The sequence below is a fragment of the Carassius gibelio genome, chromosome A18, assembly GCF_023724105.1.
Source record: "Carassius gibelio isolate Cgi1373 ecotype wild population from Czech Republic chromosome A18, carGib1.2-hapl.c, whole genome shotgun sequence".
NCBI lineage: Eukaryota > Metazoa > Chordata > Actinopteri > Cypriniformes > Cyprinidae > Carassius > Carassius gibelio.
Genome location: NC_068388.1, coordinates 25,177,374 through 25,197,586, shown reverse-complemented (window position 1 = coordinate 25,197,586; position 20,213 = coordinate 25,177,374). Strand labels below are relative to the sequence as shown.

General features: G+C 39.4%; 1 protein-coding gene and 1 long non-coding RNA gene across 7 annotated transcripts in view; one reads left to right on the top strand and one right to left on the bottom strand.

The window, feature by feature from the left end:
* LOC127934239 (latent-transforming growth factor beta-binding protein 4) overlaps positions 1 to 20,213 on the top strand; it is a 73,678-nt gene that overhangs the window by 2,681 nt on the left and 50,784 nt on the right. For 4 of the 6 annotated variants that reach the window (XM_052531476.1, XM_052531477.1, XM_052531480.1 and 1 more), the window contains exons 2-5: positions 1,728 to 1,798; positions 2,793 to 3,084; positions 8,120 to 8,322; positions 19,764 to 19,979. In XM_052531476.1, the coding sequence (XP_052387436.1) occupies positions 1,728 to 1,798; positions 2,793 to 3,084; positions 8,120 to 8,322; positions 19,764 to 19,979 (782 nt within the window). Of the gene's footprint in view, positions 1 to 1,727; positions 1,799 to 2,792; positions 3,085 to 8,119; positions 8,323 to 19,763; positions 19,980 to 20,213 lie in introns of those variants that run through there. The other 2 variants (XM_052531479.1, XM_052531482.1) reach the window with 2 other exon arrangements.
* Positions 1,366 to 19,848, bottom strand: LOC127934240 (uncharacterized). Its single transcript, XR_008147734.1, has 3 exons — positions 19,708 to 19,848; positions 1,700 to 1,774; positions 1,366 to 1,566 (listed from the first exon to the last, which is right to left on the bottom strand). It is a non-coding gene; the product is annotated as an uncharacterized LOC127934240 (long non-coding RNA).

Below are 20,213 nucleotides of genomic sequence, written 5' to 3'. Positions count from 1 at the left end.
AAGCTATAGTTCACTCAAAAATAAAAAATAATGTTATCCTTTATTCAGTCCATGCTGTCTCAAAACTTTTTTTTTTTGCCTTTCTTTATATACATAGAATGCAAAAAATAGAAGAAAATTGGACTATTGCTCTTTTACACACACAGAACGTGATCTGAATCAGCTGATTGACGAACAAATCATTTGGAACTGATTTGTGAACTGAATCATCTATTTGAGAAGATTTTCCTTAAAGGTTACTCATTGCACTCACTCTTATGAACATGCCAAGGATAGATAGGAAAACAACTTAAATTTTGACACAAAACTATTGTATGGATTCAGAAGGCTTGAAATACAACACTCAATTCAGGACTGCTGATTTATGGTACTTTTGCATCCTTTCCAAAGCTTGAAATCTTCAGTTTTTCCTTTGTGTTGCATGAAAGAAAAAAGTGATGCACTCTTTAAATAAAAAAAAAAAGGTTTCAGAAGGCTATTTGTGCAAAGATGCCATTGAAGAACCATTTGGAGTTTCCCAGAGAACCTTTCAGTAAAGTGTTCAAAAAAACAATCATCGTTTATTTAGTCTGAAAAACATTTTAATAATCTAAAGAGCCCTTTTTTACAAAAAAAATAAATAAAATCTTCTGTTCTATGGAAAGCTTCCACAAATGTCTATGGAAATGGATTTTCATACATGGGGTTTTGGAATGACATGGGGTTAAGTTTTTTAGTTTTAGCTCAACGATCCCTTTATGATAGATGCATAGACAAAAACAAATGTGCATAGACTAGAACTAACATTCTCAAGCAGTGTTTTAAAATGTAGTTATAAATGCATGCAACAGAAAATCAACCGAAAAAATGAAAGCTCACATACTGGTTTTATTTAGTGATTTTAGTTAACGCTCTAAATCTCCAATTAGCTTCTGAATTAGCTTCAGAAGGTTATAGGTCATTCTGACCTCCACATATGCTGGATGGCCCATGCTAGCTCTGTCTCAATCAGTTTATGCTGCTCAGAGAGCGGCCATCCCTCGGCCTGCCAGCTCCCAACAGTGTTCCTTCAGAAGCCATACAATACAGGCACATACTGTAACTAATTAGCGAATCCCTCCCAACACTAAAAAAGGGTCAGGTTGATGCACGCCGACTGTGAGTGTTCAGGGTCGAGGCTTATGTTGATGTGCTAATTGCCTTTTCTCCCAGAAGCTGCTAGATAAACAAATGCATCCTAGGCATCTGAAGAAAACTCTTAATTCAGCAAAGTTTACCACCAGAGGCGACTGCCAGTACCACTGTGGGAAAAACTATATTTCTCATATGCATTGGCACAGGGAGGACGGAGGCCCGATGAGGGGGGCGTTTATAACAAACTCACACTCCCTTTTTCATTTTTATTCATCGGCGCTATTTGCCCAAGCTGAATACAACATGAGGTGAAGGGTCATCTTAAACATAAGGCTATTCACTGAGTCCAATGCATCTTAAGGGGCCCAGGGCCACAGATTGTAAGTCTTTTAAAGATGTCCTTTCAGAAGTGGTTAAAATGTGATTATGCCGATCAGACTGATTTGGCACAGCCTGGAAAGATGAATGAATGAAGTTAATTTTATTGTGCAGTTTTAAGGAAAAGCAGACTCAATGGTAATGCATTGTGGCATATGATGGGCTTTACTTTTTTCTTAAAAAATCATTGTCAGGCCCATAATTTCACCTTTTGATCTCTGTCTGTGTTTCTCCAGACCCAACGTTTGTGGCAGCAGGTGCTGTTATTCATGGCTGGTCAACCCTAAGACCAAACAATGCACAAAGCGTGAGTATCTTTTCAAGACCATTCAGATTCAGCTTTTATACATTTATCTACATCGGAAGACACACATACACAGCTGCCAGTTTTTAATCGAGTTCAAATCCTCTTCATTTGTCTGATTTTTCAAATGAAGCAATGAACTGAAGTGTCAGCACAGCTGGGAGCTGTAACAACATAATAAACAGAAGAGAAGGGGAAAAATGTGATTTCGCAATCTGTTTGATTTGAAGCCCCCTACTGTCCAACACAATATTCAAAGGAGAAACACTCGCGCAGATGATGAAGTCTATTGATGAAGATTGTTCAGCTTGCATGTTCCTATACAACAGACACATTTAATGAAACGTAACTCAATTTTCAATTTAATGTTTAAAAGATTGCGGCTGTACACAGTGTTCATTGTTCCAGTCTGCAGCAGTTATTTGTTCAGTTAGGTAGTTGAAAAAAATGGTTACGTCTTTCTTTGTTTTATTGATTGATTTTATTAGGCTTATGTGTGTTAGCTACTGTATATAATATGTATATTACGATCATGCATCTTACTTTCAGCAGTAAAAATGTCCTTAAAGGGGGGGTGAAATGCTCGTTTTCACTCAATATCCTGTTAATCTTGAGTACCTATAGAGTAGTACTGCATCCTTCATAACTCCAAAAAGTCTTTAGTTTTATTATATTCATAAGAGAAAGACAGTCTGTTTGAAACTTTGTCCATGTTTAGCATGGGAATCCAACTCTTTAACAGTGTAAAAAACTCAGTATGCATGAAATAGCATTTCACCCCCCCTTAAATCCAGTACCTCAGCTTTCTTTTCTCTTCCTAATCCGTATATAGCTAGATTTACCAACTAATATCTAACCCCTTTAAAGGGCCAGCAAAACTTAAAATAGGGCCAATTTTTCAACTAGAAATTTAGAAAAATCACACTCTGGGATTTAATCTGGAAAATAGTCTAGTTGTGGAAAAGCATTAACAGTTTCTCTGTTGTTCTCACAATAGCAAGATGTCATCCACGATGCCATAATAAAGCAGTTTGTCGCCGGTTGAACATCTGTCAGTGTCGTTCAGGCTTCCATGGCCATCGCTGTGAACACGCTAATGTCACGCCAACCATGAGCACCTGGTTTGAAGCTCATCCTGGTCCCACGCTACCCTCAACTGCCATCACGGCAACAGTTACCATGCCAACACTCGCATCCACCACCATCCACGGCAACTCCTCCGAATCTGCCTCCAGAGATACTAGTCCAGATGCAAAACAGACATACTCATTACGCTGGCAGCCACCCAGGTGAGTGAACTCCTGATCACTGAGACTGGTGTGTTGTTAAGCAAATGCATGGCTATATTATAATAAATACTCACAGGTCACACTGGTAATGGAAAGCAGTTGGGGGTTTGGTTCCTTGCTCAAGGGCACCACAGTCGTGTTATTGATGATGGAAGAGAGCGCTGGTTATTCCCTCCCCACACCTGCAATCCATGCTTGTACTGAGACTTAAACACACAACTTTTGGTTACAAATCCAACTCTCTAACCATTAGGCCACAATTACCCCCAGAATCCCAAGGGAGAGCGCTAACACATTTCCCCAATTCTATTAATTATGCAGTCGAGACTCCTACTTTTGGGGAATTCTCAGGAGTCCGTACACCTGGAGAGCCGAGCCCTGGGTGAACCGCTGTCCTGATCATAGTGTCTCCCTGGCCAGGTCTTGTTAAAGTATTGTATCAAATTTAGAAATTCCAGTATCATGACAACATTAGTAAGGTAAGAAATACATTATTTACCTAAATAAAAATAAACAAACAAACAAACAAAAAATCTTTGCAATGTAGCATTTTTCAAATTAATTAAAATATAGGTAGGAAGAATAATGGCAGAATTTAATTTTTAAAAAAAATTGTATGTGTGTGCTGTGAGGACGTGCCTACAGGGGGCACTCTAATACCCCTAATCCATATCTAAACTGTAAATAAATACCCATCTGTCAGTACTGTGCATGTGGCTGCATGGGACTTTCAATCACGGCAGTTTACAAATGGGCTGTATGCAAAAGAGCAGTTTGGGAACAACATAAGTGACTATATATATATATATATATTTGGTGAACAATCCCTTTAACATGCTCAAATCAAAAAAGAAAAAAAAAAGAAAGGTTGTGTTCACCGTAGCCATGTGAGCAGAATAAACACAGACATCTCTGATCACTATCGAGTCTTGCTCTAATGGGAGCCTCTCGGCTCTGTAAACATCACTCATGTCTCATTCAGAATATATCACTTAGATGTCGACTCGCATTAAAAAAACAATTGTGTGTGTGTGTTATAAGGACGTGCCTACAGGAGGCACTCTAATACCCAAAATCCATATCTATACTGTAAATAAGTACCCATCTGTCTGTACTGTGCATATGGCTGCACGGGACTTGTGTGTATATCAGTGAAACTAACACATCCAAGAATCTCATTGTTTGAAGCATACTATGTACTCAAAGCTCTTTGAAGGATTCTTCTTGTTTACTGAACGGTTATAATTCCATTCAAATGTTAAACAACTGTAACATCATTATACACTGATTTTATGTATTTATTTTAATTTTTTTCCTTATAGGGAGACCTTAAATAACCCTTATCTTCTCACAGCTCATTCTCCACCCTGAAATAAAACATAATGCTATCTCTGATCTCACCTAATGTTTTGCCAAGGTGGATAATGTGGAGTACAAGACATACTGCTCACCCTTAAACCGACATATTTATTGTGATTGGCTGCCCCGCAGGCATAGATGCTTATATTATATTGTATTCAGATGACAGAAGATGCAAAAGAACAAAAGGCTCTGTATAAAAGTGTAATGACTGGAGAGCCACACCTAATCTGATCTCAGATTGATGGGGTAATAAACAGCATAATTTTGTCCCATGGACGTTTTGATCAGAGCTTTGATATTCAAGCTGTCTGGAAATGAGATAGAAATGAAGATAGAACGTGTATTTGCAGTCATGTAGTTTACTGCAACTCAAAGGGGTCAGTGGAGATACACAAAACATAACAGGTTAGTTTATCAGGTAATCTACAAATTTTAAGATTTTAAGTTTATTAAGCATTTCATGTTTATTTTCTATAGTTTAATAAATTGTCTTTTTGCAAAGCGGTTGTGTGGCGTCTCACTTATTTTGTTGCGTTTTTTAATTTTGACCATAGTCAATGTATGTTCCTAGGAAATACTTATTTGGAATTCCTATAAAACAATAATTAGTCACATATAATAATAATAATAATAATAATAATAATAATAATAATAATAATAATAATAACAATAATAATAATAATAATAATAATAATAATAATAATAATAATAATGCTTTGGCTGTTGGTGATATTATTATTATTATTATTATTATTATTATTATTATTATTATTATTATTATTATTATTGTTGTTGTTGTTGTTGTTGTCTAAGATGGAAATATATTTCTACTGTAATACAACCACTATGTAAATTATTAAAATTATGTAGAAATTATTTCACAGTAGTACAATTACAATATTTCTGTCTTAATTTGTTCATTTGCAAAAGTTAAACCCACAAACTTTTATAATGGCAGAAAACTGCATGAAGAGCTTTACATTTCTGTGACAACAACTTTTCCAATGCTTTACTGTACACTAAGTTGACCTGAGATGCTGAAAACATCACGGGTTGCTCATGTGCAAATCAACACAGTGTCATGCTTCACTATAAAGCATGCAGTGCAATGGACTAGTTATTTAATGAAAATGCACACTGTGGTGTTTGTTAACCCGGTGTCAAAGAGAAGAGAGAGAGAGAGAGAGAGAGAGAGAGAGAACAGGAAAGCACAGCTGGTGTTGGTGTATCAATACTGCAGAAAATGAGTACTGAAACTGTTTCAAATATTCAGAATTGATATGGTTTAAAATCTGCTTTACTCAAAAACCAATACAATTTGGGATTTGTTAGGGAAATATACTGCCTTTTTGAGATCAATCAGACACATTTTGCAGTAATCTCAGACTGGTGACCAAGTCATCTGTTTAATCTAAGCATGGGAAGGAAGTTCCTGCCCTGTGGAAATACTTCTCTGACAATAGACTATTGAAAGACTGCATTTATGAGTCAGTTTCAATGATCTACCTGAAGGGTCAATGCTTTATATTCATTCTATGCTGACAGCCTGCATTTTCCCATTCTTTCAACAGTTTTTATATCACATTCAATGTGTGAACTAGTTTTGTCAGACAAGTCCACTGTTTTTGAAAGTCTCGAGTCTTACAACTAAACCCAGAGAGTGTAATCACTAAAACAAACAAGTTCTGCTTTTATTTCCATGGCTTTTCAAGTCAGATATAAATGCTTACATTTTTTCTGCTATTAAAATTATGTGTTCGGCATATATATTTTAGAAAGGCTCCATAAATGGTAGTAGATCATTAAAGAGGCCCAAGCTTATTAGCTGTTTAGGGGATTTTTACAAAACCTAAAATAATGGAAATATTAATTTACCACAAAATTTGGAATTTGGAATTTGACATGTCACTTTTGTTGAAAATCGAAAAATAACATTATACTTGGAACAATTTATATAATTTCATGAATCAGAGACATGGTCTGTATTTGAAAAATAGAGTATAAAATGAATTATCTTTATGGCTCGGCTCGGCTCGCTCGAGCTCAGTGCAAATCTAGGAGTCCCCCAAGGCTCTGAATTAGGACCTATCCAGTTGCCTTATGTCATGATTCTTTGTGAATGGGGCCTCACACAAATTGTCTCCTGTGGCGCCGAGGGTGTTTATGCAGAGTGAGTGTGTGTAGACCTTGCAGAGTTGGGAAGGTTGCATGTAAAATGGGAATGTCCATACATACGTTTTATAGGCTGTTTGCTGTGAATCCAAGCTCACATCAGTTTGTTTTCACTATATATCTCTGTTTGGGAAAATGAACCCATGCTATGATCAAGTGGATTAATTTGACTTTTTATGTCCAAGCTGTGGATTTGTATAAGGGTTGCCACATTGCATTAAAGCTGCAGTAGGTAACTTTTGTAAAAATGTATTTTTTACACATTTGTTAAACCTGTCATTATGTCCTGACAGTAGAATATGAGACAGATAATCTGTGAAAAAAATCAAGCTCCTCTGGTTCCTCCCAGTGGTCCTATTGCCATTTGCAGGAATACATCGCTCCCGGTAAGAAACTACCAATTAGAGCTGCGGTCCGTAACTTTTTTATGTGTTCAAAATTTACAAAATGTATATAATAAGTGAGTACACCATGAATCCATTTTCCAAACCGTGTTTTTAGCTTGTCCTGAATCACTAGGGTGCACCTATAATAAGTGTTTATATTCGGACTACTTTAGATTGCTTCAGGGGCACCGCGGCGGAGTAACCCAGTACCTTTGTGATTCTTCATAGACATAAACAGAGAGAGATAGATCCGGCTACAATGTTCTTCCGCAAGACGCAAGCAGTTATGTTTATTAACCGCTAGAGCGGCAAAAGTTACCGACTGCAGCTTTAACTTGAGTTTACAGTTGTACAGTAAACTGCAATGTCCTTTTCATTATTTTTCATTATTTTAAATAACCATTAAAGACAGTTTGAATTCAAAGCATACATTTTATGTAGACTGAATGGATTTTAGTTTTATATTTTTTGAAGAAGTTCTTATGAATGTTATTTTAAAAAAAAATGTTTTCTGACATAATTTAGTCTGATTTATGATCATATGAGAAACCTCAATTTTAGAGAACCACGTGAGTATACAATTCAAATGAAGATAGATTGCACTTATCCAAGAAAGTAGCATGGTAAAGACTAATTTATACTTCTGCGTCGGACCTATGCCTTAGACTTTACGCCATAAGCTATGCGGCAGTTTTCGTTTATACTTCTGCGGCGTTGTCCACGTTGACGTGCAGTACACATGCAAACTGCTAGTCTGCAGTGTCCACGGGCATGTTGCTGGTGTAACCTGCAGTACCAAGATAAAAGCCGAAGAGAGAAGCTTGGCTCGTCGGAGAAGCATTGTAGCCATGATGGTGGTCAGAGCTGTTGAGCTCCGTAAAGTTGCGTTTGACAGGGTATGACAGCCATAGCGTAGAATTGGCACACTGTTAGATTTATCAAGGGGTGGACATCAGGCTACAGCATAGGTTGGATGCAGAAGTATAAATTGGGTTTATTTCATAAGTTTTTTTTTCTTTTCTTTTCTTCTTCTTTTTTTTAAAGGCTTCTTTTATATCTATTATGTGTTTAAGCTTTCACAGCATACATAGGATTTCATTTTGGCTGTGTTTCAGTTTTAAAGAGGCCCAGTCAGTCCTGTTGAAGAAAGCTCTTTCCAGTGGAACAGGTGGAGAGAAGATCATAAGTGTTATATTGAAATACATTGAATCAGAGCGAAGCAGACTGGAGTCTTCATCCTCTACTGGAGCAACAAAGATCTCCAGCAACAAAACCTTCCACACTCAACGTGGCCAGTTCACCCTTATCTACGTCGCAGGTCAGTTCAAGCCAGCTGAGCTGATTTAGAAAAATCTAACATTTTATTAATTCGCCTCATACCCCCCCCCCCCCACACATATATATAAGAGAACATTTCAAATGAGATCCCTCTAATACTTAAATGGTTTCTCTGACAGCAATGTGATTAAATGAAGATCTAATGGATACTTTGACTTTGTCTCTTTATAAAGCAGATGAGATTTCAAAATGTGTCAGACTGTGTCTGCAATCCAAAGTCAGAGATTTCATTATAATATCAAACTCAAAGATACAACCCTGACCTGTATATTTCACATAATTTTTATAGCTTTGTAGTTGAACATAATCTCAACAATTGTCTCATTTTATGTTTCTATTCATTTTTCTTATTTGTTTATTCTTATTTTTAAATTAAATGAAGCATAAATGAGTTGCAATGCAAACAATGCAATTTTCATCTGGTTGACTGAACAAACATATTTTAGCTTTTTGAAGCTTAACGAAACTGTAAATACAGTAACTGAGAGATTTGTAGGTTTAAAGGGTAAAATAATATTTCTACCTTTAGTAATATTAGTATAAGTATTAGTATATGAAAATAGTTCCCATTGTACATTTTAAGGCCATGGCAATCAGCCAAGGGTCCGAGGCCCACTAGGGTGCCTCAGCATACTTACAAGGGGCCTTCAAGAGGAGTTACCATTATGTTAAAGATACATAACCAATAAAAATCATGTTATTTATTGTTTTAATTCACTGCCTCAACAATAGTTTGTTTTCTTTGAAAAACCTCTTGGTTATGTATGTAAAGTCTTGGTTACGTATGTAACCCTCGTTCCCTGAAGGAGGGAATGGAGACGTTACGAATGGGATCTCGCCCTAGAGCCCAATCACATTCGAGTGGTACAAAATGAGCCAATGGTGCAAAGTACCACAAAGTACCTTGGTCTGCAGGATTTGCATCGCGAGCTCTGCCCCGGGTTTATAAGGAGCAACGCGAGCAACTCGCATTCAAGTTTTCCCTGAGGAACAGCAAGTTTTCAGCGGAACAGCAATGTGACAAGGGGACGTAACGTCTCCATTCCCTCCTTCAGAGAACAAGAGTTACATACGTAACCAAGACGTTCCCTTTACAGAAGGCAGGTATACACCCAGTTGGTGATACATAAGAACTCTGAGGTACCCAGCCCTCAGGGTGGAAGTTTCAACGACAGATCTGGCAAGGAGCTTACCAAAGAAAGACACATGCTGTGGAGAGACTTACTGTGGACATACACACGTGAGATTGCCCAGAAAAGTGTAAGCGGATTGACACCGAGCAGGTCCTTACTGGCCCGAAGGGGCGAGTACCCGGGAGGACACGGGCTGTACATGGAGATTATAAAATCTTGCGAATGTGTTAGGTGTCGCCCAGCCCGCAGCTCTACAGATGTCTGTTAGCGGGGCGCCATGCACCAGCACCCAGGAGGAAGCTACACTCCTAGTTGAGTCTGATAAGCCAGGACAATAGCTTCCACTATCCAGTGGGATAACCTCTGCTTGGAGACAGCCTTTCTCATCTGCTGGCCTCCGTAACAGACAAAGAGCTGGTCTGAGGTCCTAAGGCACTGAGTTCTGTTCATGTAGGTGTGGAGCGCACGTACTGGACAGAGCAGCACCAGGGCTGGGTCTGCCTCCTCCAGGGGCAACGCTTGCAAGTTCACCACCTGATCCCTAAAAGGAGTGGTGGGAACTTTGGGCACATACCCAGGCCGGGCTCTCAAGATAACGTGAGAGTTAACTGGCCCAAATTCCAGGCACGCTTCGTCAACTGAAAATGGAAGAGGTTCCACTTCAAAGCAAAGCCGTGTCTGGTGGACACAGCTCTAGCTGAAGTGGTGGTAGCTACCACCTGTGGTGTCAAGTTACTTTATTATTCCGTGACCCATCCAGATCCCACACATGTAGGTTCCACAGATCAGGACGTGGGTGCCAGAGGGTTCCCCGTCTCTGGGAAAGAAGGTCCTTCCTCAGAGCAATTGGCCAAGGAGGGGCTGTCGTGAGGAGTACAAGTTCGGGGAACCAGGTCCGGCCGGGCAAAAAATTCGCAACCATGAGGACCTGCTCGTCTTCCTCCCTGATCTTGCACAACGTCTGTGCAAAAAGGCTCAATGGGGGAAATGCATACTTGCGCAGGCCCAGCGACCAGCTGTGTGCCAGGGTGTCCGTGCCGAGAGTCCCCTCGATCAGGGAGTAAAACGACTGGCAATGGGGATTTTCTGGAGGGGCAAACAGGTCTACCTGAGCATCTCCAAATCGTTCCCGAATCAGCTTATCCAACTGGAGGTGGAGTCTCCATTCCCCGGGCGAGACTGCTGCCGTGAGAGCTCGTCGGCTGCACGATTGAGCCTGCCCGGAATGTAAATGACATGAAGCGACCTCAGATGTTTGTGACTCCACAAGAGGAGATGGTGAGCGAGTTGCGACATTCTGCGGGAGCTTAGACCACCCTGACGGTTGAAGTACGCTACAGTCGCAGTGTTGTCCATACTGACCAGAACGTGCTTGTCCTTCAGCAGGGCCCTGAAGCGGTGCAGAGCAAGCCATACTGCTAGCAACTCGAGGCAATTGACATTACACCGTTACACATGGCACCCCAGCCCGTGGCAGAGGCATCTGTTGAAACAACAACATGTCTGGACACCGCTTCTAGGGGCACGCCGGAGTGATGGTCACTCGGAGCCTGCCCTGTTGCCATGCACATCTTGGAACTCGGTCATGAAGCCAGTGCTGAAGCAGTCTCATATGGAGTAACCCAAGCGGTATGACCGCCGCCGCGGACGCCATATGCCCCAGGAGCCTCTGAAACATTTTCAATGGAACCGCTCTCTTGCCCTCGAATTGTCTCAGGCAATTCAGCAGTGACTGCGCGTAAAACGCAAAACGCGCGAACATGGCGACCAAGTCTATTTCCATACAGAGAAAAGAGATCCTCTGCACAGGGGAGAGCTTGCTCTTTTCCCAGTTGACCTGAAGACCCAGTCAGGTGAGGTGTCTGATCACCAGATCCCTGTGCTCACACAACCACTCTCGAGAGTGAGCTAGGATCAGCCAGTCGTAGAGGTAGTTGAGGATATGGACACCTTGTTCCCTGAGAGGACCCAGGACTCCCTCCGCGACCTACGTAAAGACGCGGGGAGACAGGGCCAACCTGAATGGGAGAACCTTGTACTGATATGCCTGCCCCTCGAAAGCAAAACGAAGAAACGGTCTGTGTCGAGTAAGAATGTAGACATTAAAGTAAGCGTCCTTCAGGTCGATTGCTGCAAACCAATCCATCTGACGAATGCATTCGAAAATGCGCTTGGGCATTAGCATCTTGAACGGGAGTCTGAAGTAAGGGCTGTAAAAGACGGACTTCGTGTTGGCTGGAGGGACCGACTCTATCGCGTCCTTTGCCAGCAGGGTCACGACCCCCGCGTGCATGACAGGGGCATTTTTGCCCACCATCATCGCGCAGACACCCCAAAACCTGGGGGGACGCTGGGCGAACTGAATCACGTAGCCGAGCCTGAGCGTCCGGATGAGCCAGCGGGAAGGCCTGGGGAGCTTGAGACCACCACGCCAAGCGGAGGTGCTCTGTGGACACACTTGCATCGCAACAGAAGGCTCCACCGGGGGAATACCAGCATACCCCTTGGCCGCCCCACCATCAAGGGCAGTGAAGGCGGAGGAAGTACCAGAACGGTTTCGGGCAGTTAAAGGTGCCTTCCATGAACTGGTTACTTCCTGGTGCACTTCCGGGAAGAAAGGAACCAGAGGGGGGTGCTGGCGATCCACATGAGCAGCCCCTATGAACCAATCATCCAGCCTCGAGTGCTCGGGACAGGGCGGAGGATTCCACTGAGCTTCCGGGAGCTGCGGGAGGAGTATGAGGTCCGTAGGGCTTGGCCCGGCAAAGAAGCTCTCACAGTCACCCAGGATGGGTGGCGACAGAGGGATCTTCTGCACTCCCCTTGAGGAGTGAGAGACGCGATCGCAGCGATGCCATGCTCATATGCTCTCAATTGATGCATGAGTCATGCACGAGCACTGCCTCAGAGTGTTGGATGCCCAGACACTGAAGACAGTGCTCATGACTGTCAACCGAGGACAGGAAACGACCACATCCAGAAGGACACTGACGAAACGGGATCTTGAAAAAGACGTGAATCGTCAGTGATTTTATCTTTTAGGAATTAAACTGCTCTTTTAGCCGAAGCGCCCAGGGGAATCACACATGCAGTGCAACCGCAACCACTTGCTCTGAAGTGTTTTTTTTTTTTTTTTATGTACATAAAACAAAGATTATTGGAGTATATTTCAAAATAAAATACTACTTCAGTCTTAATGTTTAATTTAATGTGTTACTTGCCCTGGCTTCAAATCAGCTTGAGTATAGAAAATCTTGTTTTAATAATTTGGCCTGTTTCCTGGTTTAAATGTTTGTTCCATGATAAGGTTTATCTGCCTGTAGATTTGGGCTGGTTTGCATTGAGACAGGCCTTGATACACCATTGTAGCGTATTCCTGCCATTGTTTAGCTTGGCCGAGAGGTGATGGTGCAGTAATTACTCAGGAGATGGATGTGGTGTTTTGCTAATGGAACCCCTGTGTAACCATGACCTCAAAACATACTGAAACGGCCCTCTGTGACAGCGCATGGAAAGTGTGAGGAGACTGACCTCTTTCTCACTAACTCACAGACATAGAGAGAGAGAGAGAGAAAAGAGCGAGAGAGAGAGAGAGAGAGAGAGAGAGAGAGACGTCAAATGCTGCTTATCTCTAGAGTTATGTTCTTTAAGCCATTGAATATGCTGTAGCTGATAAGTGAAGCTCTAGGGAGTTGAAACTTTGAGTGGCATGTTACAGCAATTCCTCAGTCTGGTCCAGCACATTTCTGTTTCAGGTTATTCATAGAATTCACTTAATAGCAATCATATTTTATTATGAAGCAGGATTATTATTGTTAAATAACACTAAAATAAATAAATGAATACTATTTAAAAAAATAATTAAATAAAATAAGCATTACCTGAAATAAAATAATTAATAAAAATTTATAACTTTCAAATTTAAATTAAAACAGAAAATATACAAATGTACAATGTAATTCAAAATATGTAAAAACATATATAATAGCACATTCATGAAAAAAAATACAATTAATTAAAAACATAAAAATAAGCCATAAAATATTCATTTTTTAAATAATATAAAACTGAAATAAGTTTAAACATTATATTTCAGCTAGCTGTTAATGCAAGGTATTTTTTTAAAGACCTATTTATATAAAAATGAATAAAAATGTCAAAACACAACAAAATTACTAAAACTTTAACTTAAATTAAAAGCAAAACATAAAAACTAAAACCATAAAACTAAACCAATAAAACATGTTAGTTACTAAATGTTAGTTAAAATGAACATTAATTGAATTACAATGAAATTACAATGAAAAGATAATAAAATCTAAAATATTCTCAAAATCAATGATACTAAAATAAAACTGATGTGAATAGGTTTTAGCTAAAGAATATCTGAGCTGAGGTTATTTGGGGTATTACTGAGCTAGTCTATACAGTTTTGCCCTAGCTGAGTGTGGTTTTATGCAATGAAGTGTGCTCTGCAGCCCACAAATATTCCCAAAAATCCTTTCCTAACACCAGACCGGCCTTTATCCAGAGCCAGCATGTAAACAACCCTGGACTGTCCACATAACCTCAGGGCTTCCCTCTTCTCTCTCCTTAACTTCAAACGCTATAATACACCTTCGCAAGCCACATAACGTCAATGCTTATTACCAGGCGAAGTGAAAAGTGCTCGAATTAAGCATGTCATCTCACGTGGAAAAGAAAAGAGCCGCTGCCAAATGCCAATTTTCCATGTTGAGAGAGTTTGTAATGTTGAGAGGCATAACAGAAGATCAGCATTCCAGCGCACGAGGAAACCACTTCTTCAATAATGACCTATTTTAGTAATGATGAGTAGGGCTATAATGGAACACTTTATAAATATTTACGCTCGTACAACTAGAGCTGAAGTCTGCCGGTGTCACCAGTCAATAAGATGAGCGCAGAACGCAGTCGTATAGCTGAAGTTGAGGGCGTCAGATCTGTTACACAATAGTTTGACACTTAAGCTCTTCGTCAGGATTTTATTGTCCAGTTTGTGTTGCCAAATATGAATGCTTGTGTCAGATATTATTGATAGTGGATTTTGGTGAGCTTTTGATTAATGCTGTTTTCCCCAGTGTCTGTGCACTCATGTGACCTGATCTTCTGGAGTTTTAGAGATATTTTAGATTCAAATAGGATCTAATTTGGCTGTGTTTCAGACGATATTGCTCATGATGTGCCAATGAATCACAGAAATCCAGAAAAAAACAGAGTTGTGTTACATGAATATGGCATCTCAGTGTCCCACTGCTATTTTAAAAAAAGGATTACAGGCTAGAGCTGAAGATCTTTGCCCAAACTTGATGGGACCTGACGGGTTCTGTCGGGTTCAGGCTTAATTTATATAATTTTACACTTGCTTGGGTCGGTCTCGGGCTTGCACTCCAGTTTGCGAGGTGAATGAGCGGTCATGTGATGCGTTTCGATTAGCTTAAGAAAGATGCACAAATGTATGCTAAGTAGGTGAAACGGAGGCTTGCCTCATGTGATTACGTTGTGGTTGCACCAGCAACTAAAGCAAAGTCTGAGGTGTGGAAAAGTTTTGATGAACGAGCTGAAGCCATCTACAGTGGAACATGTAAAACATGTAGGCCTAGCCTAATCTTGATGAGTAAAGGTTTTAAAAATTACAACAAAATATTAATTGAGTCTTAAATGCATAATGTATGGCTAATGTTGGCATTATTCAGCTACTAGTGGCGAAGCAAATCCGGCGGAGCCTTTATCTTAATTTCGTAATTGCCATGTTATTTAAAATGTATCTTAATTTAATTTGTTAAGAAAGACTTATTGTTTAAGGCCCCGTCCACACGGAGACGTGTTTCTGTGAATACGCACAAATTTTTTATCAGATTTTTTTTCGTCCACACGAATCCGGCATTTTCGTAAGGTGAAACCGCTATTTTTTGAAACCGGGTCCCAGAGTGGATAAATTTGAAAACGCCGTCTTTGCGTTTTCGTCTGGACGGCTAATCCGTATATTTTCTGAAACGATGACGTCATCAGCCCACGTCTCCCCCCTAGTCAGACACCTCTACGTCATGTAACAGCAACAAAAACATGAACAAAAACTGAACGATTGTCTTTTTATTAACTAACATTAACACTGATTAATAAATGTATTGTTCCATGTTCATTTGTGTACCACGCGCAAGGTTTATGAGCATAGTCCAAGTCTTCTTCTCTGTTTTTAGTGTATCTCTGTGGCAGAATTACAGCACCACATACTGGTCTGGCATGTATACTACATCATTTTGCGGTTTCGTGTGGACGCGGATATTTCTTGAGACGAGGAAAAAAAAGATCGGATTGGGCTAAGCTCCGTCTCCATGTGGACAGGGCCTAAGTCTTAAAGTTTGTATTGCTGCATTGGCCTATTTATAAACGAGTCTATGCCTAGGCATAGGAGTGCTGAGATGTAACGATGTTACAGAGGACTTATTTTATTTCTTTGTTTCAACTTCCAAGTGGCCTATAGCCTACGTTATTCCTCAATAAATTGTTAAAACATGTATAAATGATTAATTCTTGACAAAAGGCAAAAGAGCTTTGTGCGTGCGCACATTTGAATAATTTTGTGCTGTAAACGGGTTTGGGCTTTTAAAAAGCTGTCAATCAAAATGTACTGTACGTGTCGACTCAGGCCGATATCTGTCTGGCTCTGGTCCTGTTGGGCCTAACTTTTAAGGCCCGATTACAGCTCTATTACAGAAAGACATCTCATGTTTTTGTTCATTTTGAGAATCTACATAAAGTCAGCATAGCATGAAGGCATAGATCGCCTTCTTAAAGATAGAAATTAACTCACATTAAAATTTAAAAATGAAAGACTAAAAACTAACATTTAAAAAAGAGCTTCTACAAAAAAAGAGTTTTTAGTTGTCTTTGATTATTGTAACATGATTGCAATTATTGAAATGTAAATAAACAAACAAACAAAAATAAATTTTATCGATATTTACCTTTGTATTATTTTTTAATGATTAAATACATTAGTTTGTTTGGTTTGTTTTATGTTATTTTTTTTAAAGATGAGTTTCATCATGAGTATGATTTTGTGCATGTATATTTCTGAGAGTGCCACATAATGACATAATTTACAACAATAGGCTTACAAGAACAATTTCATTCCCAAACAACGTGAGAAACATGACCAGTTGCCATAGCAAAGCATGCTTGACTCTCTCGTTAATATGTAAAACACTGAAATCATGACAGATCTGAACTGCTCCTCCCAAATGATTAATAGAGTCATTTTAATGTAGATCAGGAAGAAAAAGTTGAATATGTTGGGGGGAGAAATCTGTTCAGCCAGCAAACAGTGTCTACGCTTGAGGCTCCTACTCTCAAAACAGGATCATTTGTTCCACATTCTGAAAGTGTGTCGATTCATTGTGAATTATAATCAATTTCACATTTAACCCAATGTTTGCTCTTCCTGGAGTTAAAACTGCATTGCTCTGTTGCTCTCTCGTACTGGTAGAGCGTTGCGTTAGAAAGCAAGCTAGCGTAAGGTTGGGGGTTCGATTCCCAGGGAACACATGATAGGTAAAAATTGATAGCCTGAATGCACTGTAAGTCGCAAATAGGGCACAAAAATATATTTTATAATATATTTTTAGACAACTTTAAGATATATTGTACAAATATAAATATATTTTTTACAAGCATTTAAAAATATATATTGCCCTCCATATTTTAATCCAAGAAAATACATTCACATAGGTGGTTTGAAGTAAAAGTTGTGTGCATATAAACATTTAACCTGAGTGAAAACAGGATATTTGAATAATAAAAAAATAAAAAAAAACTGCGTCATGATTATATAAGCAAAGCATAATTTGCCATGTCCAACATAATTATAACTCCAATTTATGTGGAAACGTAGATGTTTCTCTTAACATTTCTTATACTGACATATAATATAAAGATATATACTGTATTGGGACTGCAGATTATTTAATCTTTGGAGAATATGATGAGAAATATTTTATGTCTGAGACATTTTGTTGCAGAATTGGAGTTTTGGCAAATCAAGCAAAGTCTGAGAGATTACTGGACTTTTCTTTGGAGAAAGCAAATTAAGAAGCTTAATACTTTAGTGAAATTCAATTAGCCCTCTCATTGCTGTTTAGGAAAAACATGTTAGATTTTATTCTCTGCAGGTTTATTTAACAGAAGTATGGTTCAAACACTATATTTGGGTAAACCATTTAATCTGTGAAGAATGTAGCACAGTCTTTCATAACAACTAATCCTTTTAAATGCTCTGAACAGTGTGCTCTGTTGTTGACTTTGATCCAGATAGTTATTTAGTCAAAAACCTGTTTTTAGATTAGCTTTATTCTCTTCCAAAAATAAAAATGACCATCATTTGTTCAACCTCATGTTACTCCAAACCTGAATGACTTGCTTTTTTCAATGGAACACAAAAGGAATTCCAACAATTTTGAAATCCATGGAGTTTTGCAGGAATATCCTGGCTGCTCTTTTCCATAAAGCTCTAAAATGACAACAAAGCACCGCTCAAATTGTGAAACGCATGTATTAAATCCAATGCACACAGACTGGAGTAGTTTAAGTCTTTGGTTCTTTTAATTGTGATGATTTTGGCTCACTGCTGTTTGATCTAAAGCAGCGGTTCTTTTAGACCTTTTTGGCCCCAAGATTCTCCACAATTTTAATCAAAGGCACCATGACTTCTCCATTTGTCCGTTAATTACTGAATAAGAATTAAGGAGAAAGGACTTTACAGTAAAGATTAATTAATTAATTACATTAGTTAATGATAAACAATACAAAATAGCATTTTTTATTATCAGTAATGTAACATTTACTAATACATTATTAAAATCAAAAATTAATGTACTGTGAAGAAACATAAACAAACAATTGTATTTTTATTAGCTGATGCAAAAACATTTTTGGTTCCACAAAGAACATTTTAGTGAACAATTCTTAAAAGAACCATTCTTAATGTGAATACTCTTTTAACCATTGAAAGAACCCTTTTCCACCATTAAGAACCTTTTGTCCAAAGGAACGGTTCCACTGATGTTAAAGGTTCTAAATGGAACCATTAATGCCAATAAAGAACTTTTATTTTGAAGAGTGCTGAAGTATCTTTAACATCCATGGAACCTTTCCATTCCATTAATTTATAGTGGAAAAAGTTTCTTTAGATTATTAAAATATTCTTTAAACTAAGAAGGAAAAAAAAGTTATTTTAAGAACTGTTCACTGAAACGTTCTTCGAAAAACCCAAAATGGATCTTCTCACCAAAAAAAAAAAAAAAAAAGGAAAAAAGAAAAAGAAAAAAATAAATCTTTAAAACCTGTATATTTAAGTGTAGTTTCAGTAGAGGGCAAAATGTTAGTCTGTTCTTCAAGCATAGCTATCGCATGACTTCAGTAGTCGTGAAGAAGTTATTTATGATATTTTATGGGGTTTTATTGTCATTTTGTCTGCATTTAGTTTCTGGAACAGAGCAGCACGAGCATTCTTCCGAATTTCTCCTTTTGTGTTCCACAGCAAAACAAAATTCACAAGGTAACTAAATGATTCATTGGTGCAGAACTATTCTTTAATGTTCAGCACATGCAGCAGGGGAACAGCAAAAGTTTGTCACAGTGACAGAAAAATACACCCCTCCCTTCATCTACAACAACAAGCCCCCGCTACACACACACACACACACACACACACACAAATTATACGGCGCTGACCTCACCCCCATGTGCAATGCCAGAGACGCAAAGTCTCTCTCTCTCTCTCTCTCCCCAATATTTTTTCTCTGTTTCGCCGCCCTCTCTGCTCTCTCCTCCTCACATGACAGAGAAAGTTCTCTCCTCATGTAGCAAGTGCGTTGGGAAGCCTGTCAGTGTTTGTGATCGCAGGGCTGACGGAGAGCGAGAGGGGCATCAGCGGGTGATGGATCCAGTCTCAATCTCGGCCAGAGTTAGCTTGTACCAGCTCCTTCAGACACTGGGACGGCTCTTGTTTCCTCAACAAACAGATTTCTGAACACACGCCACACGCACACACACATTACTTGATATCTGTACCAGAACAGGAATTGAGCTTTATCCGTGCACTAGTTGATCCTTTCCAGGGATATTGCAGGAACGTGCCAAGAAAGAGACGTTTCCGTCTTCCTCCTGGGTTTGCGTGCGTGTGTGTGTGTGATGTGTGTGTGACCGGGGCTCACCATGCGTCCTCACTGTCTGACTCTGCTGCTCTGCTTTGGCTTTGCCCTCTGTCTAGCCGTGGCTCAGCTCTCATCCGACCAGCAGCAGCGCTCCACCATCATCCGAGGGGGTTCGGAGCGGATCAAAGTGCTCTTCACCCCCACCATCTGCAAGCTGCGCTGCACGCAGGGACACTGCACCAACTACTGCGAGCGCGGAAATGTCACCACTATCTACAACAGTGAGGACAGACAGACAGGACAGACGCTGCCTGGATCCGGCTTCAGAGTGTGTGAGTAAATGCACTTTATTGAAGGAGCAACGCTGGCATCCTGCAAGATAACACTGTTTAACAATTGTCAAAATGTTAGCTTAGTGGTCTGATTAGAATTTAGTGTGCAAGGTTTCAAATCCTGATCTCCTTTACAGTTTCCTTAAAATTATTTTGTTTTTAAAATAAATACCTATATAAAAAAGAGATGTTAAGATATTCTTATATGTGTAACTTCATATATAGTTTACAACA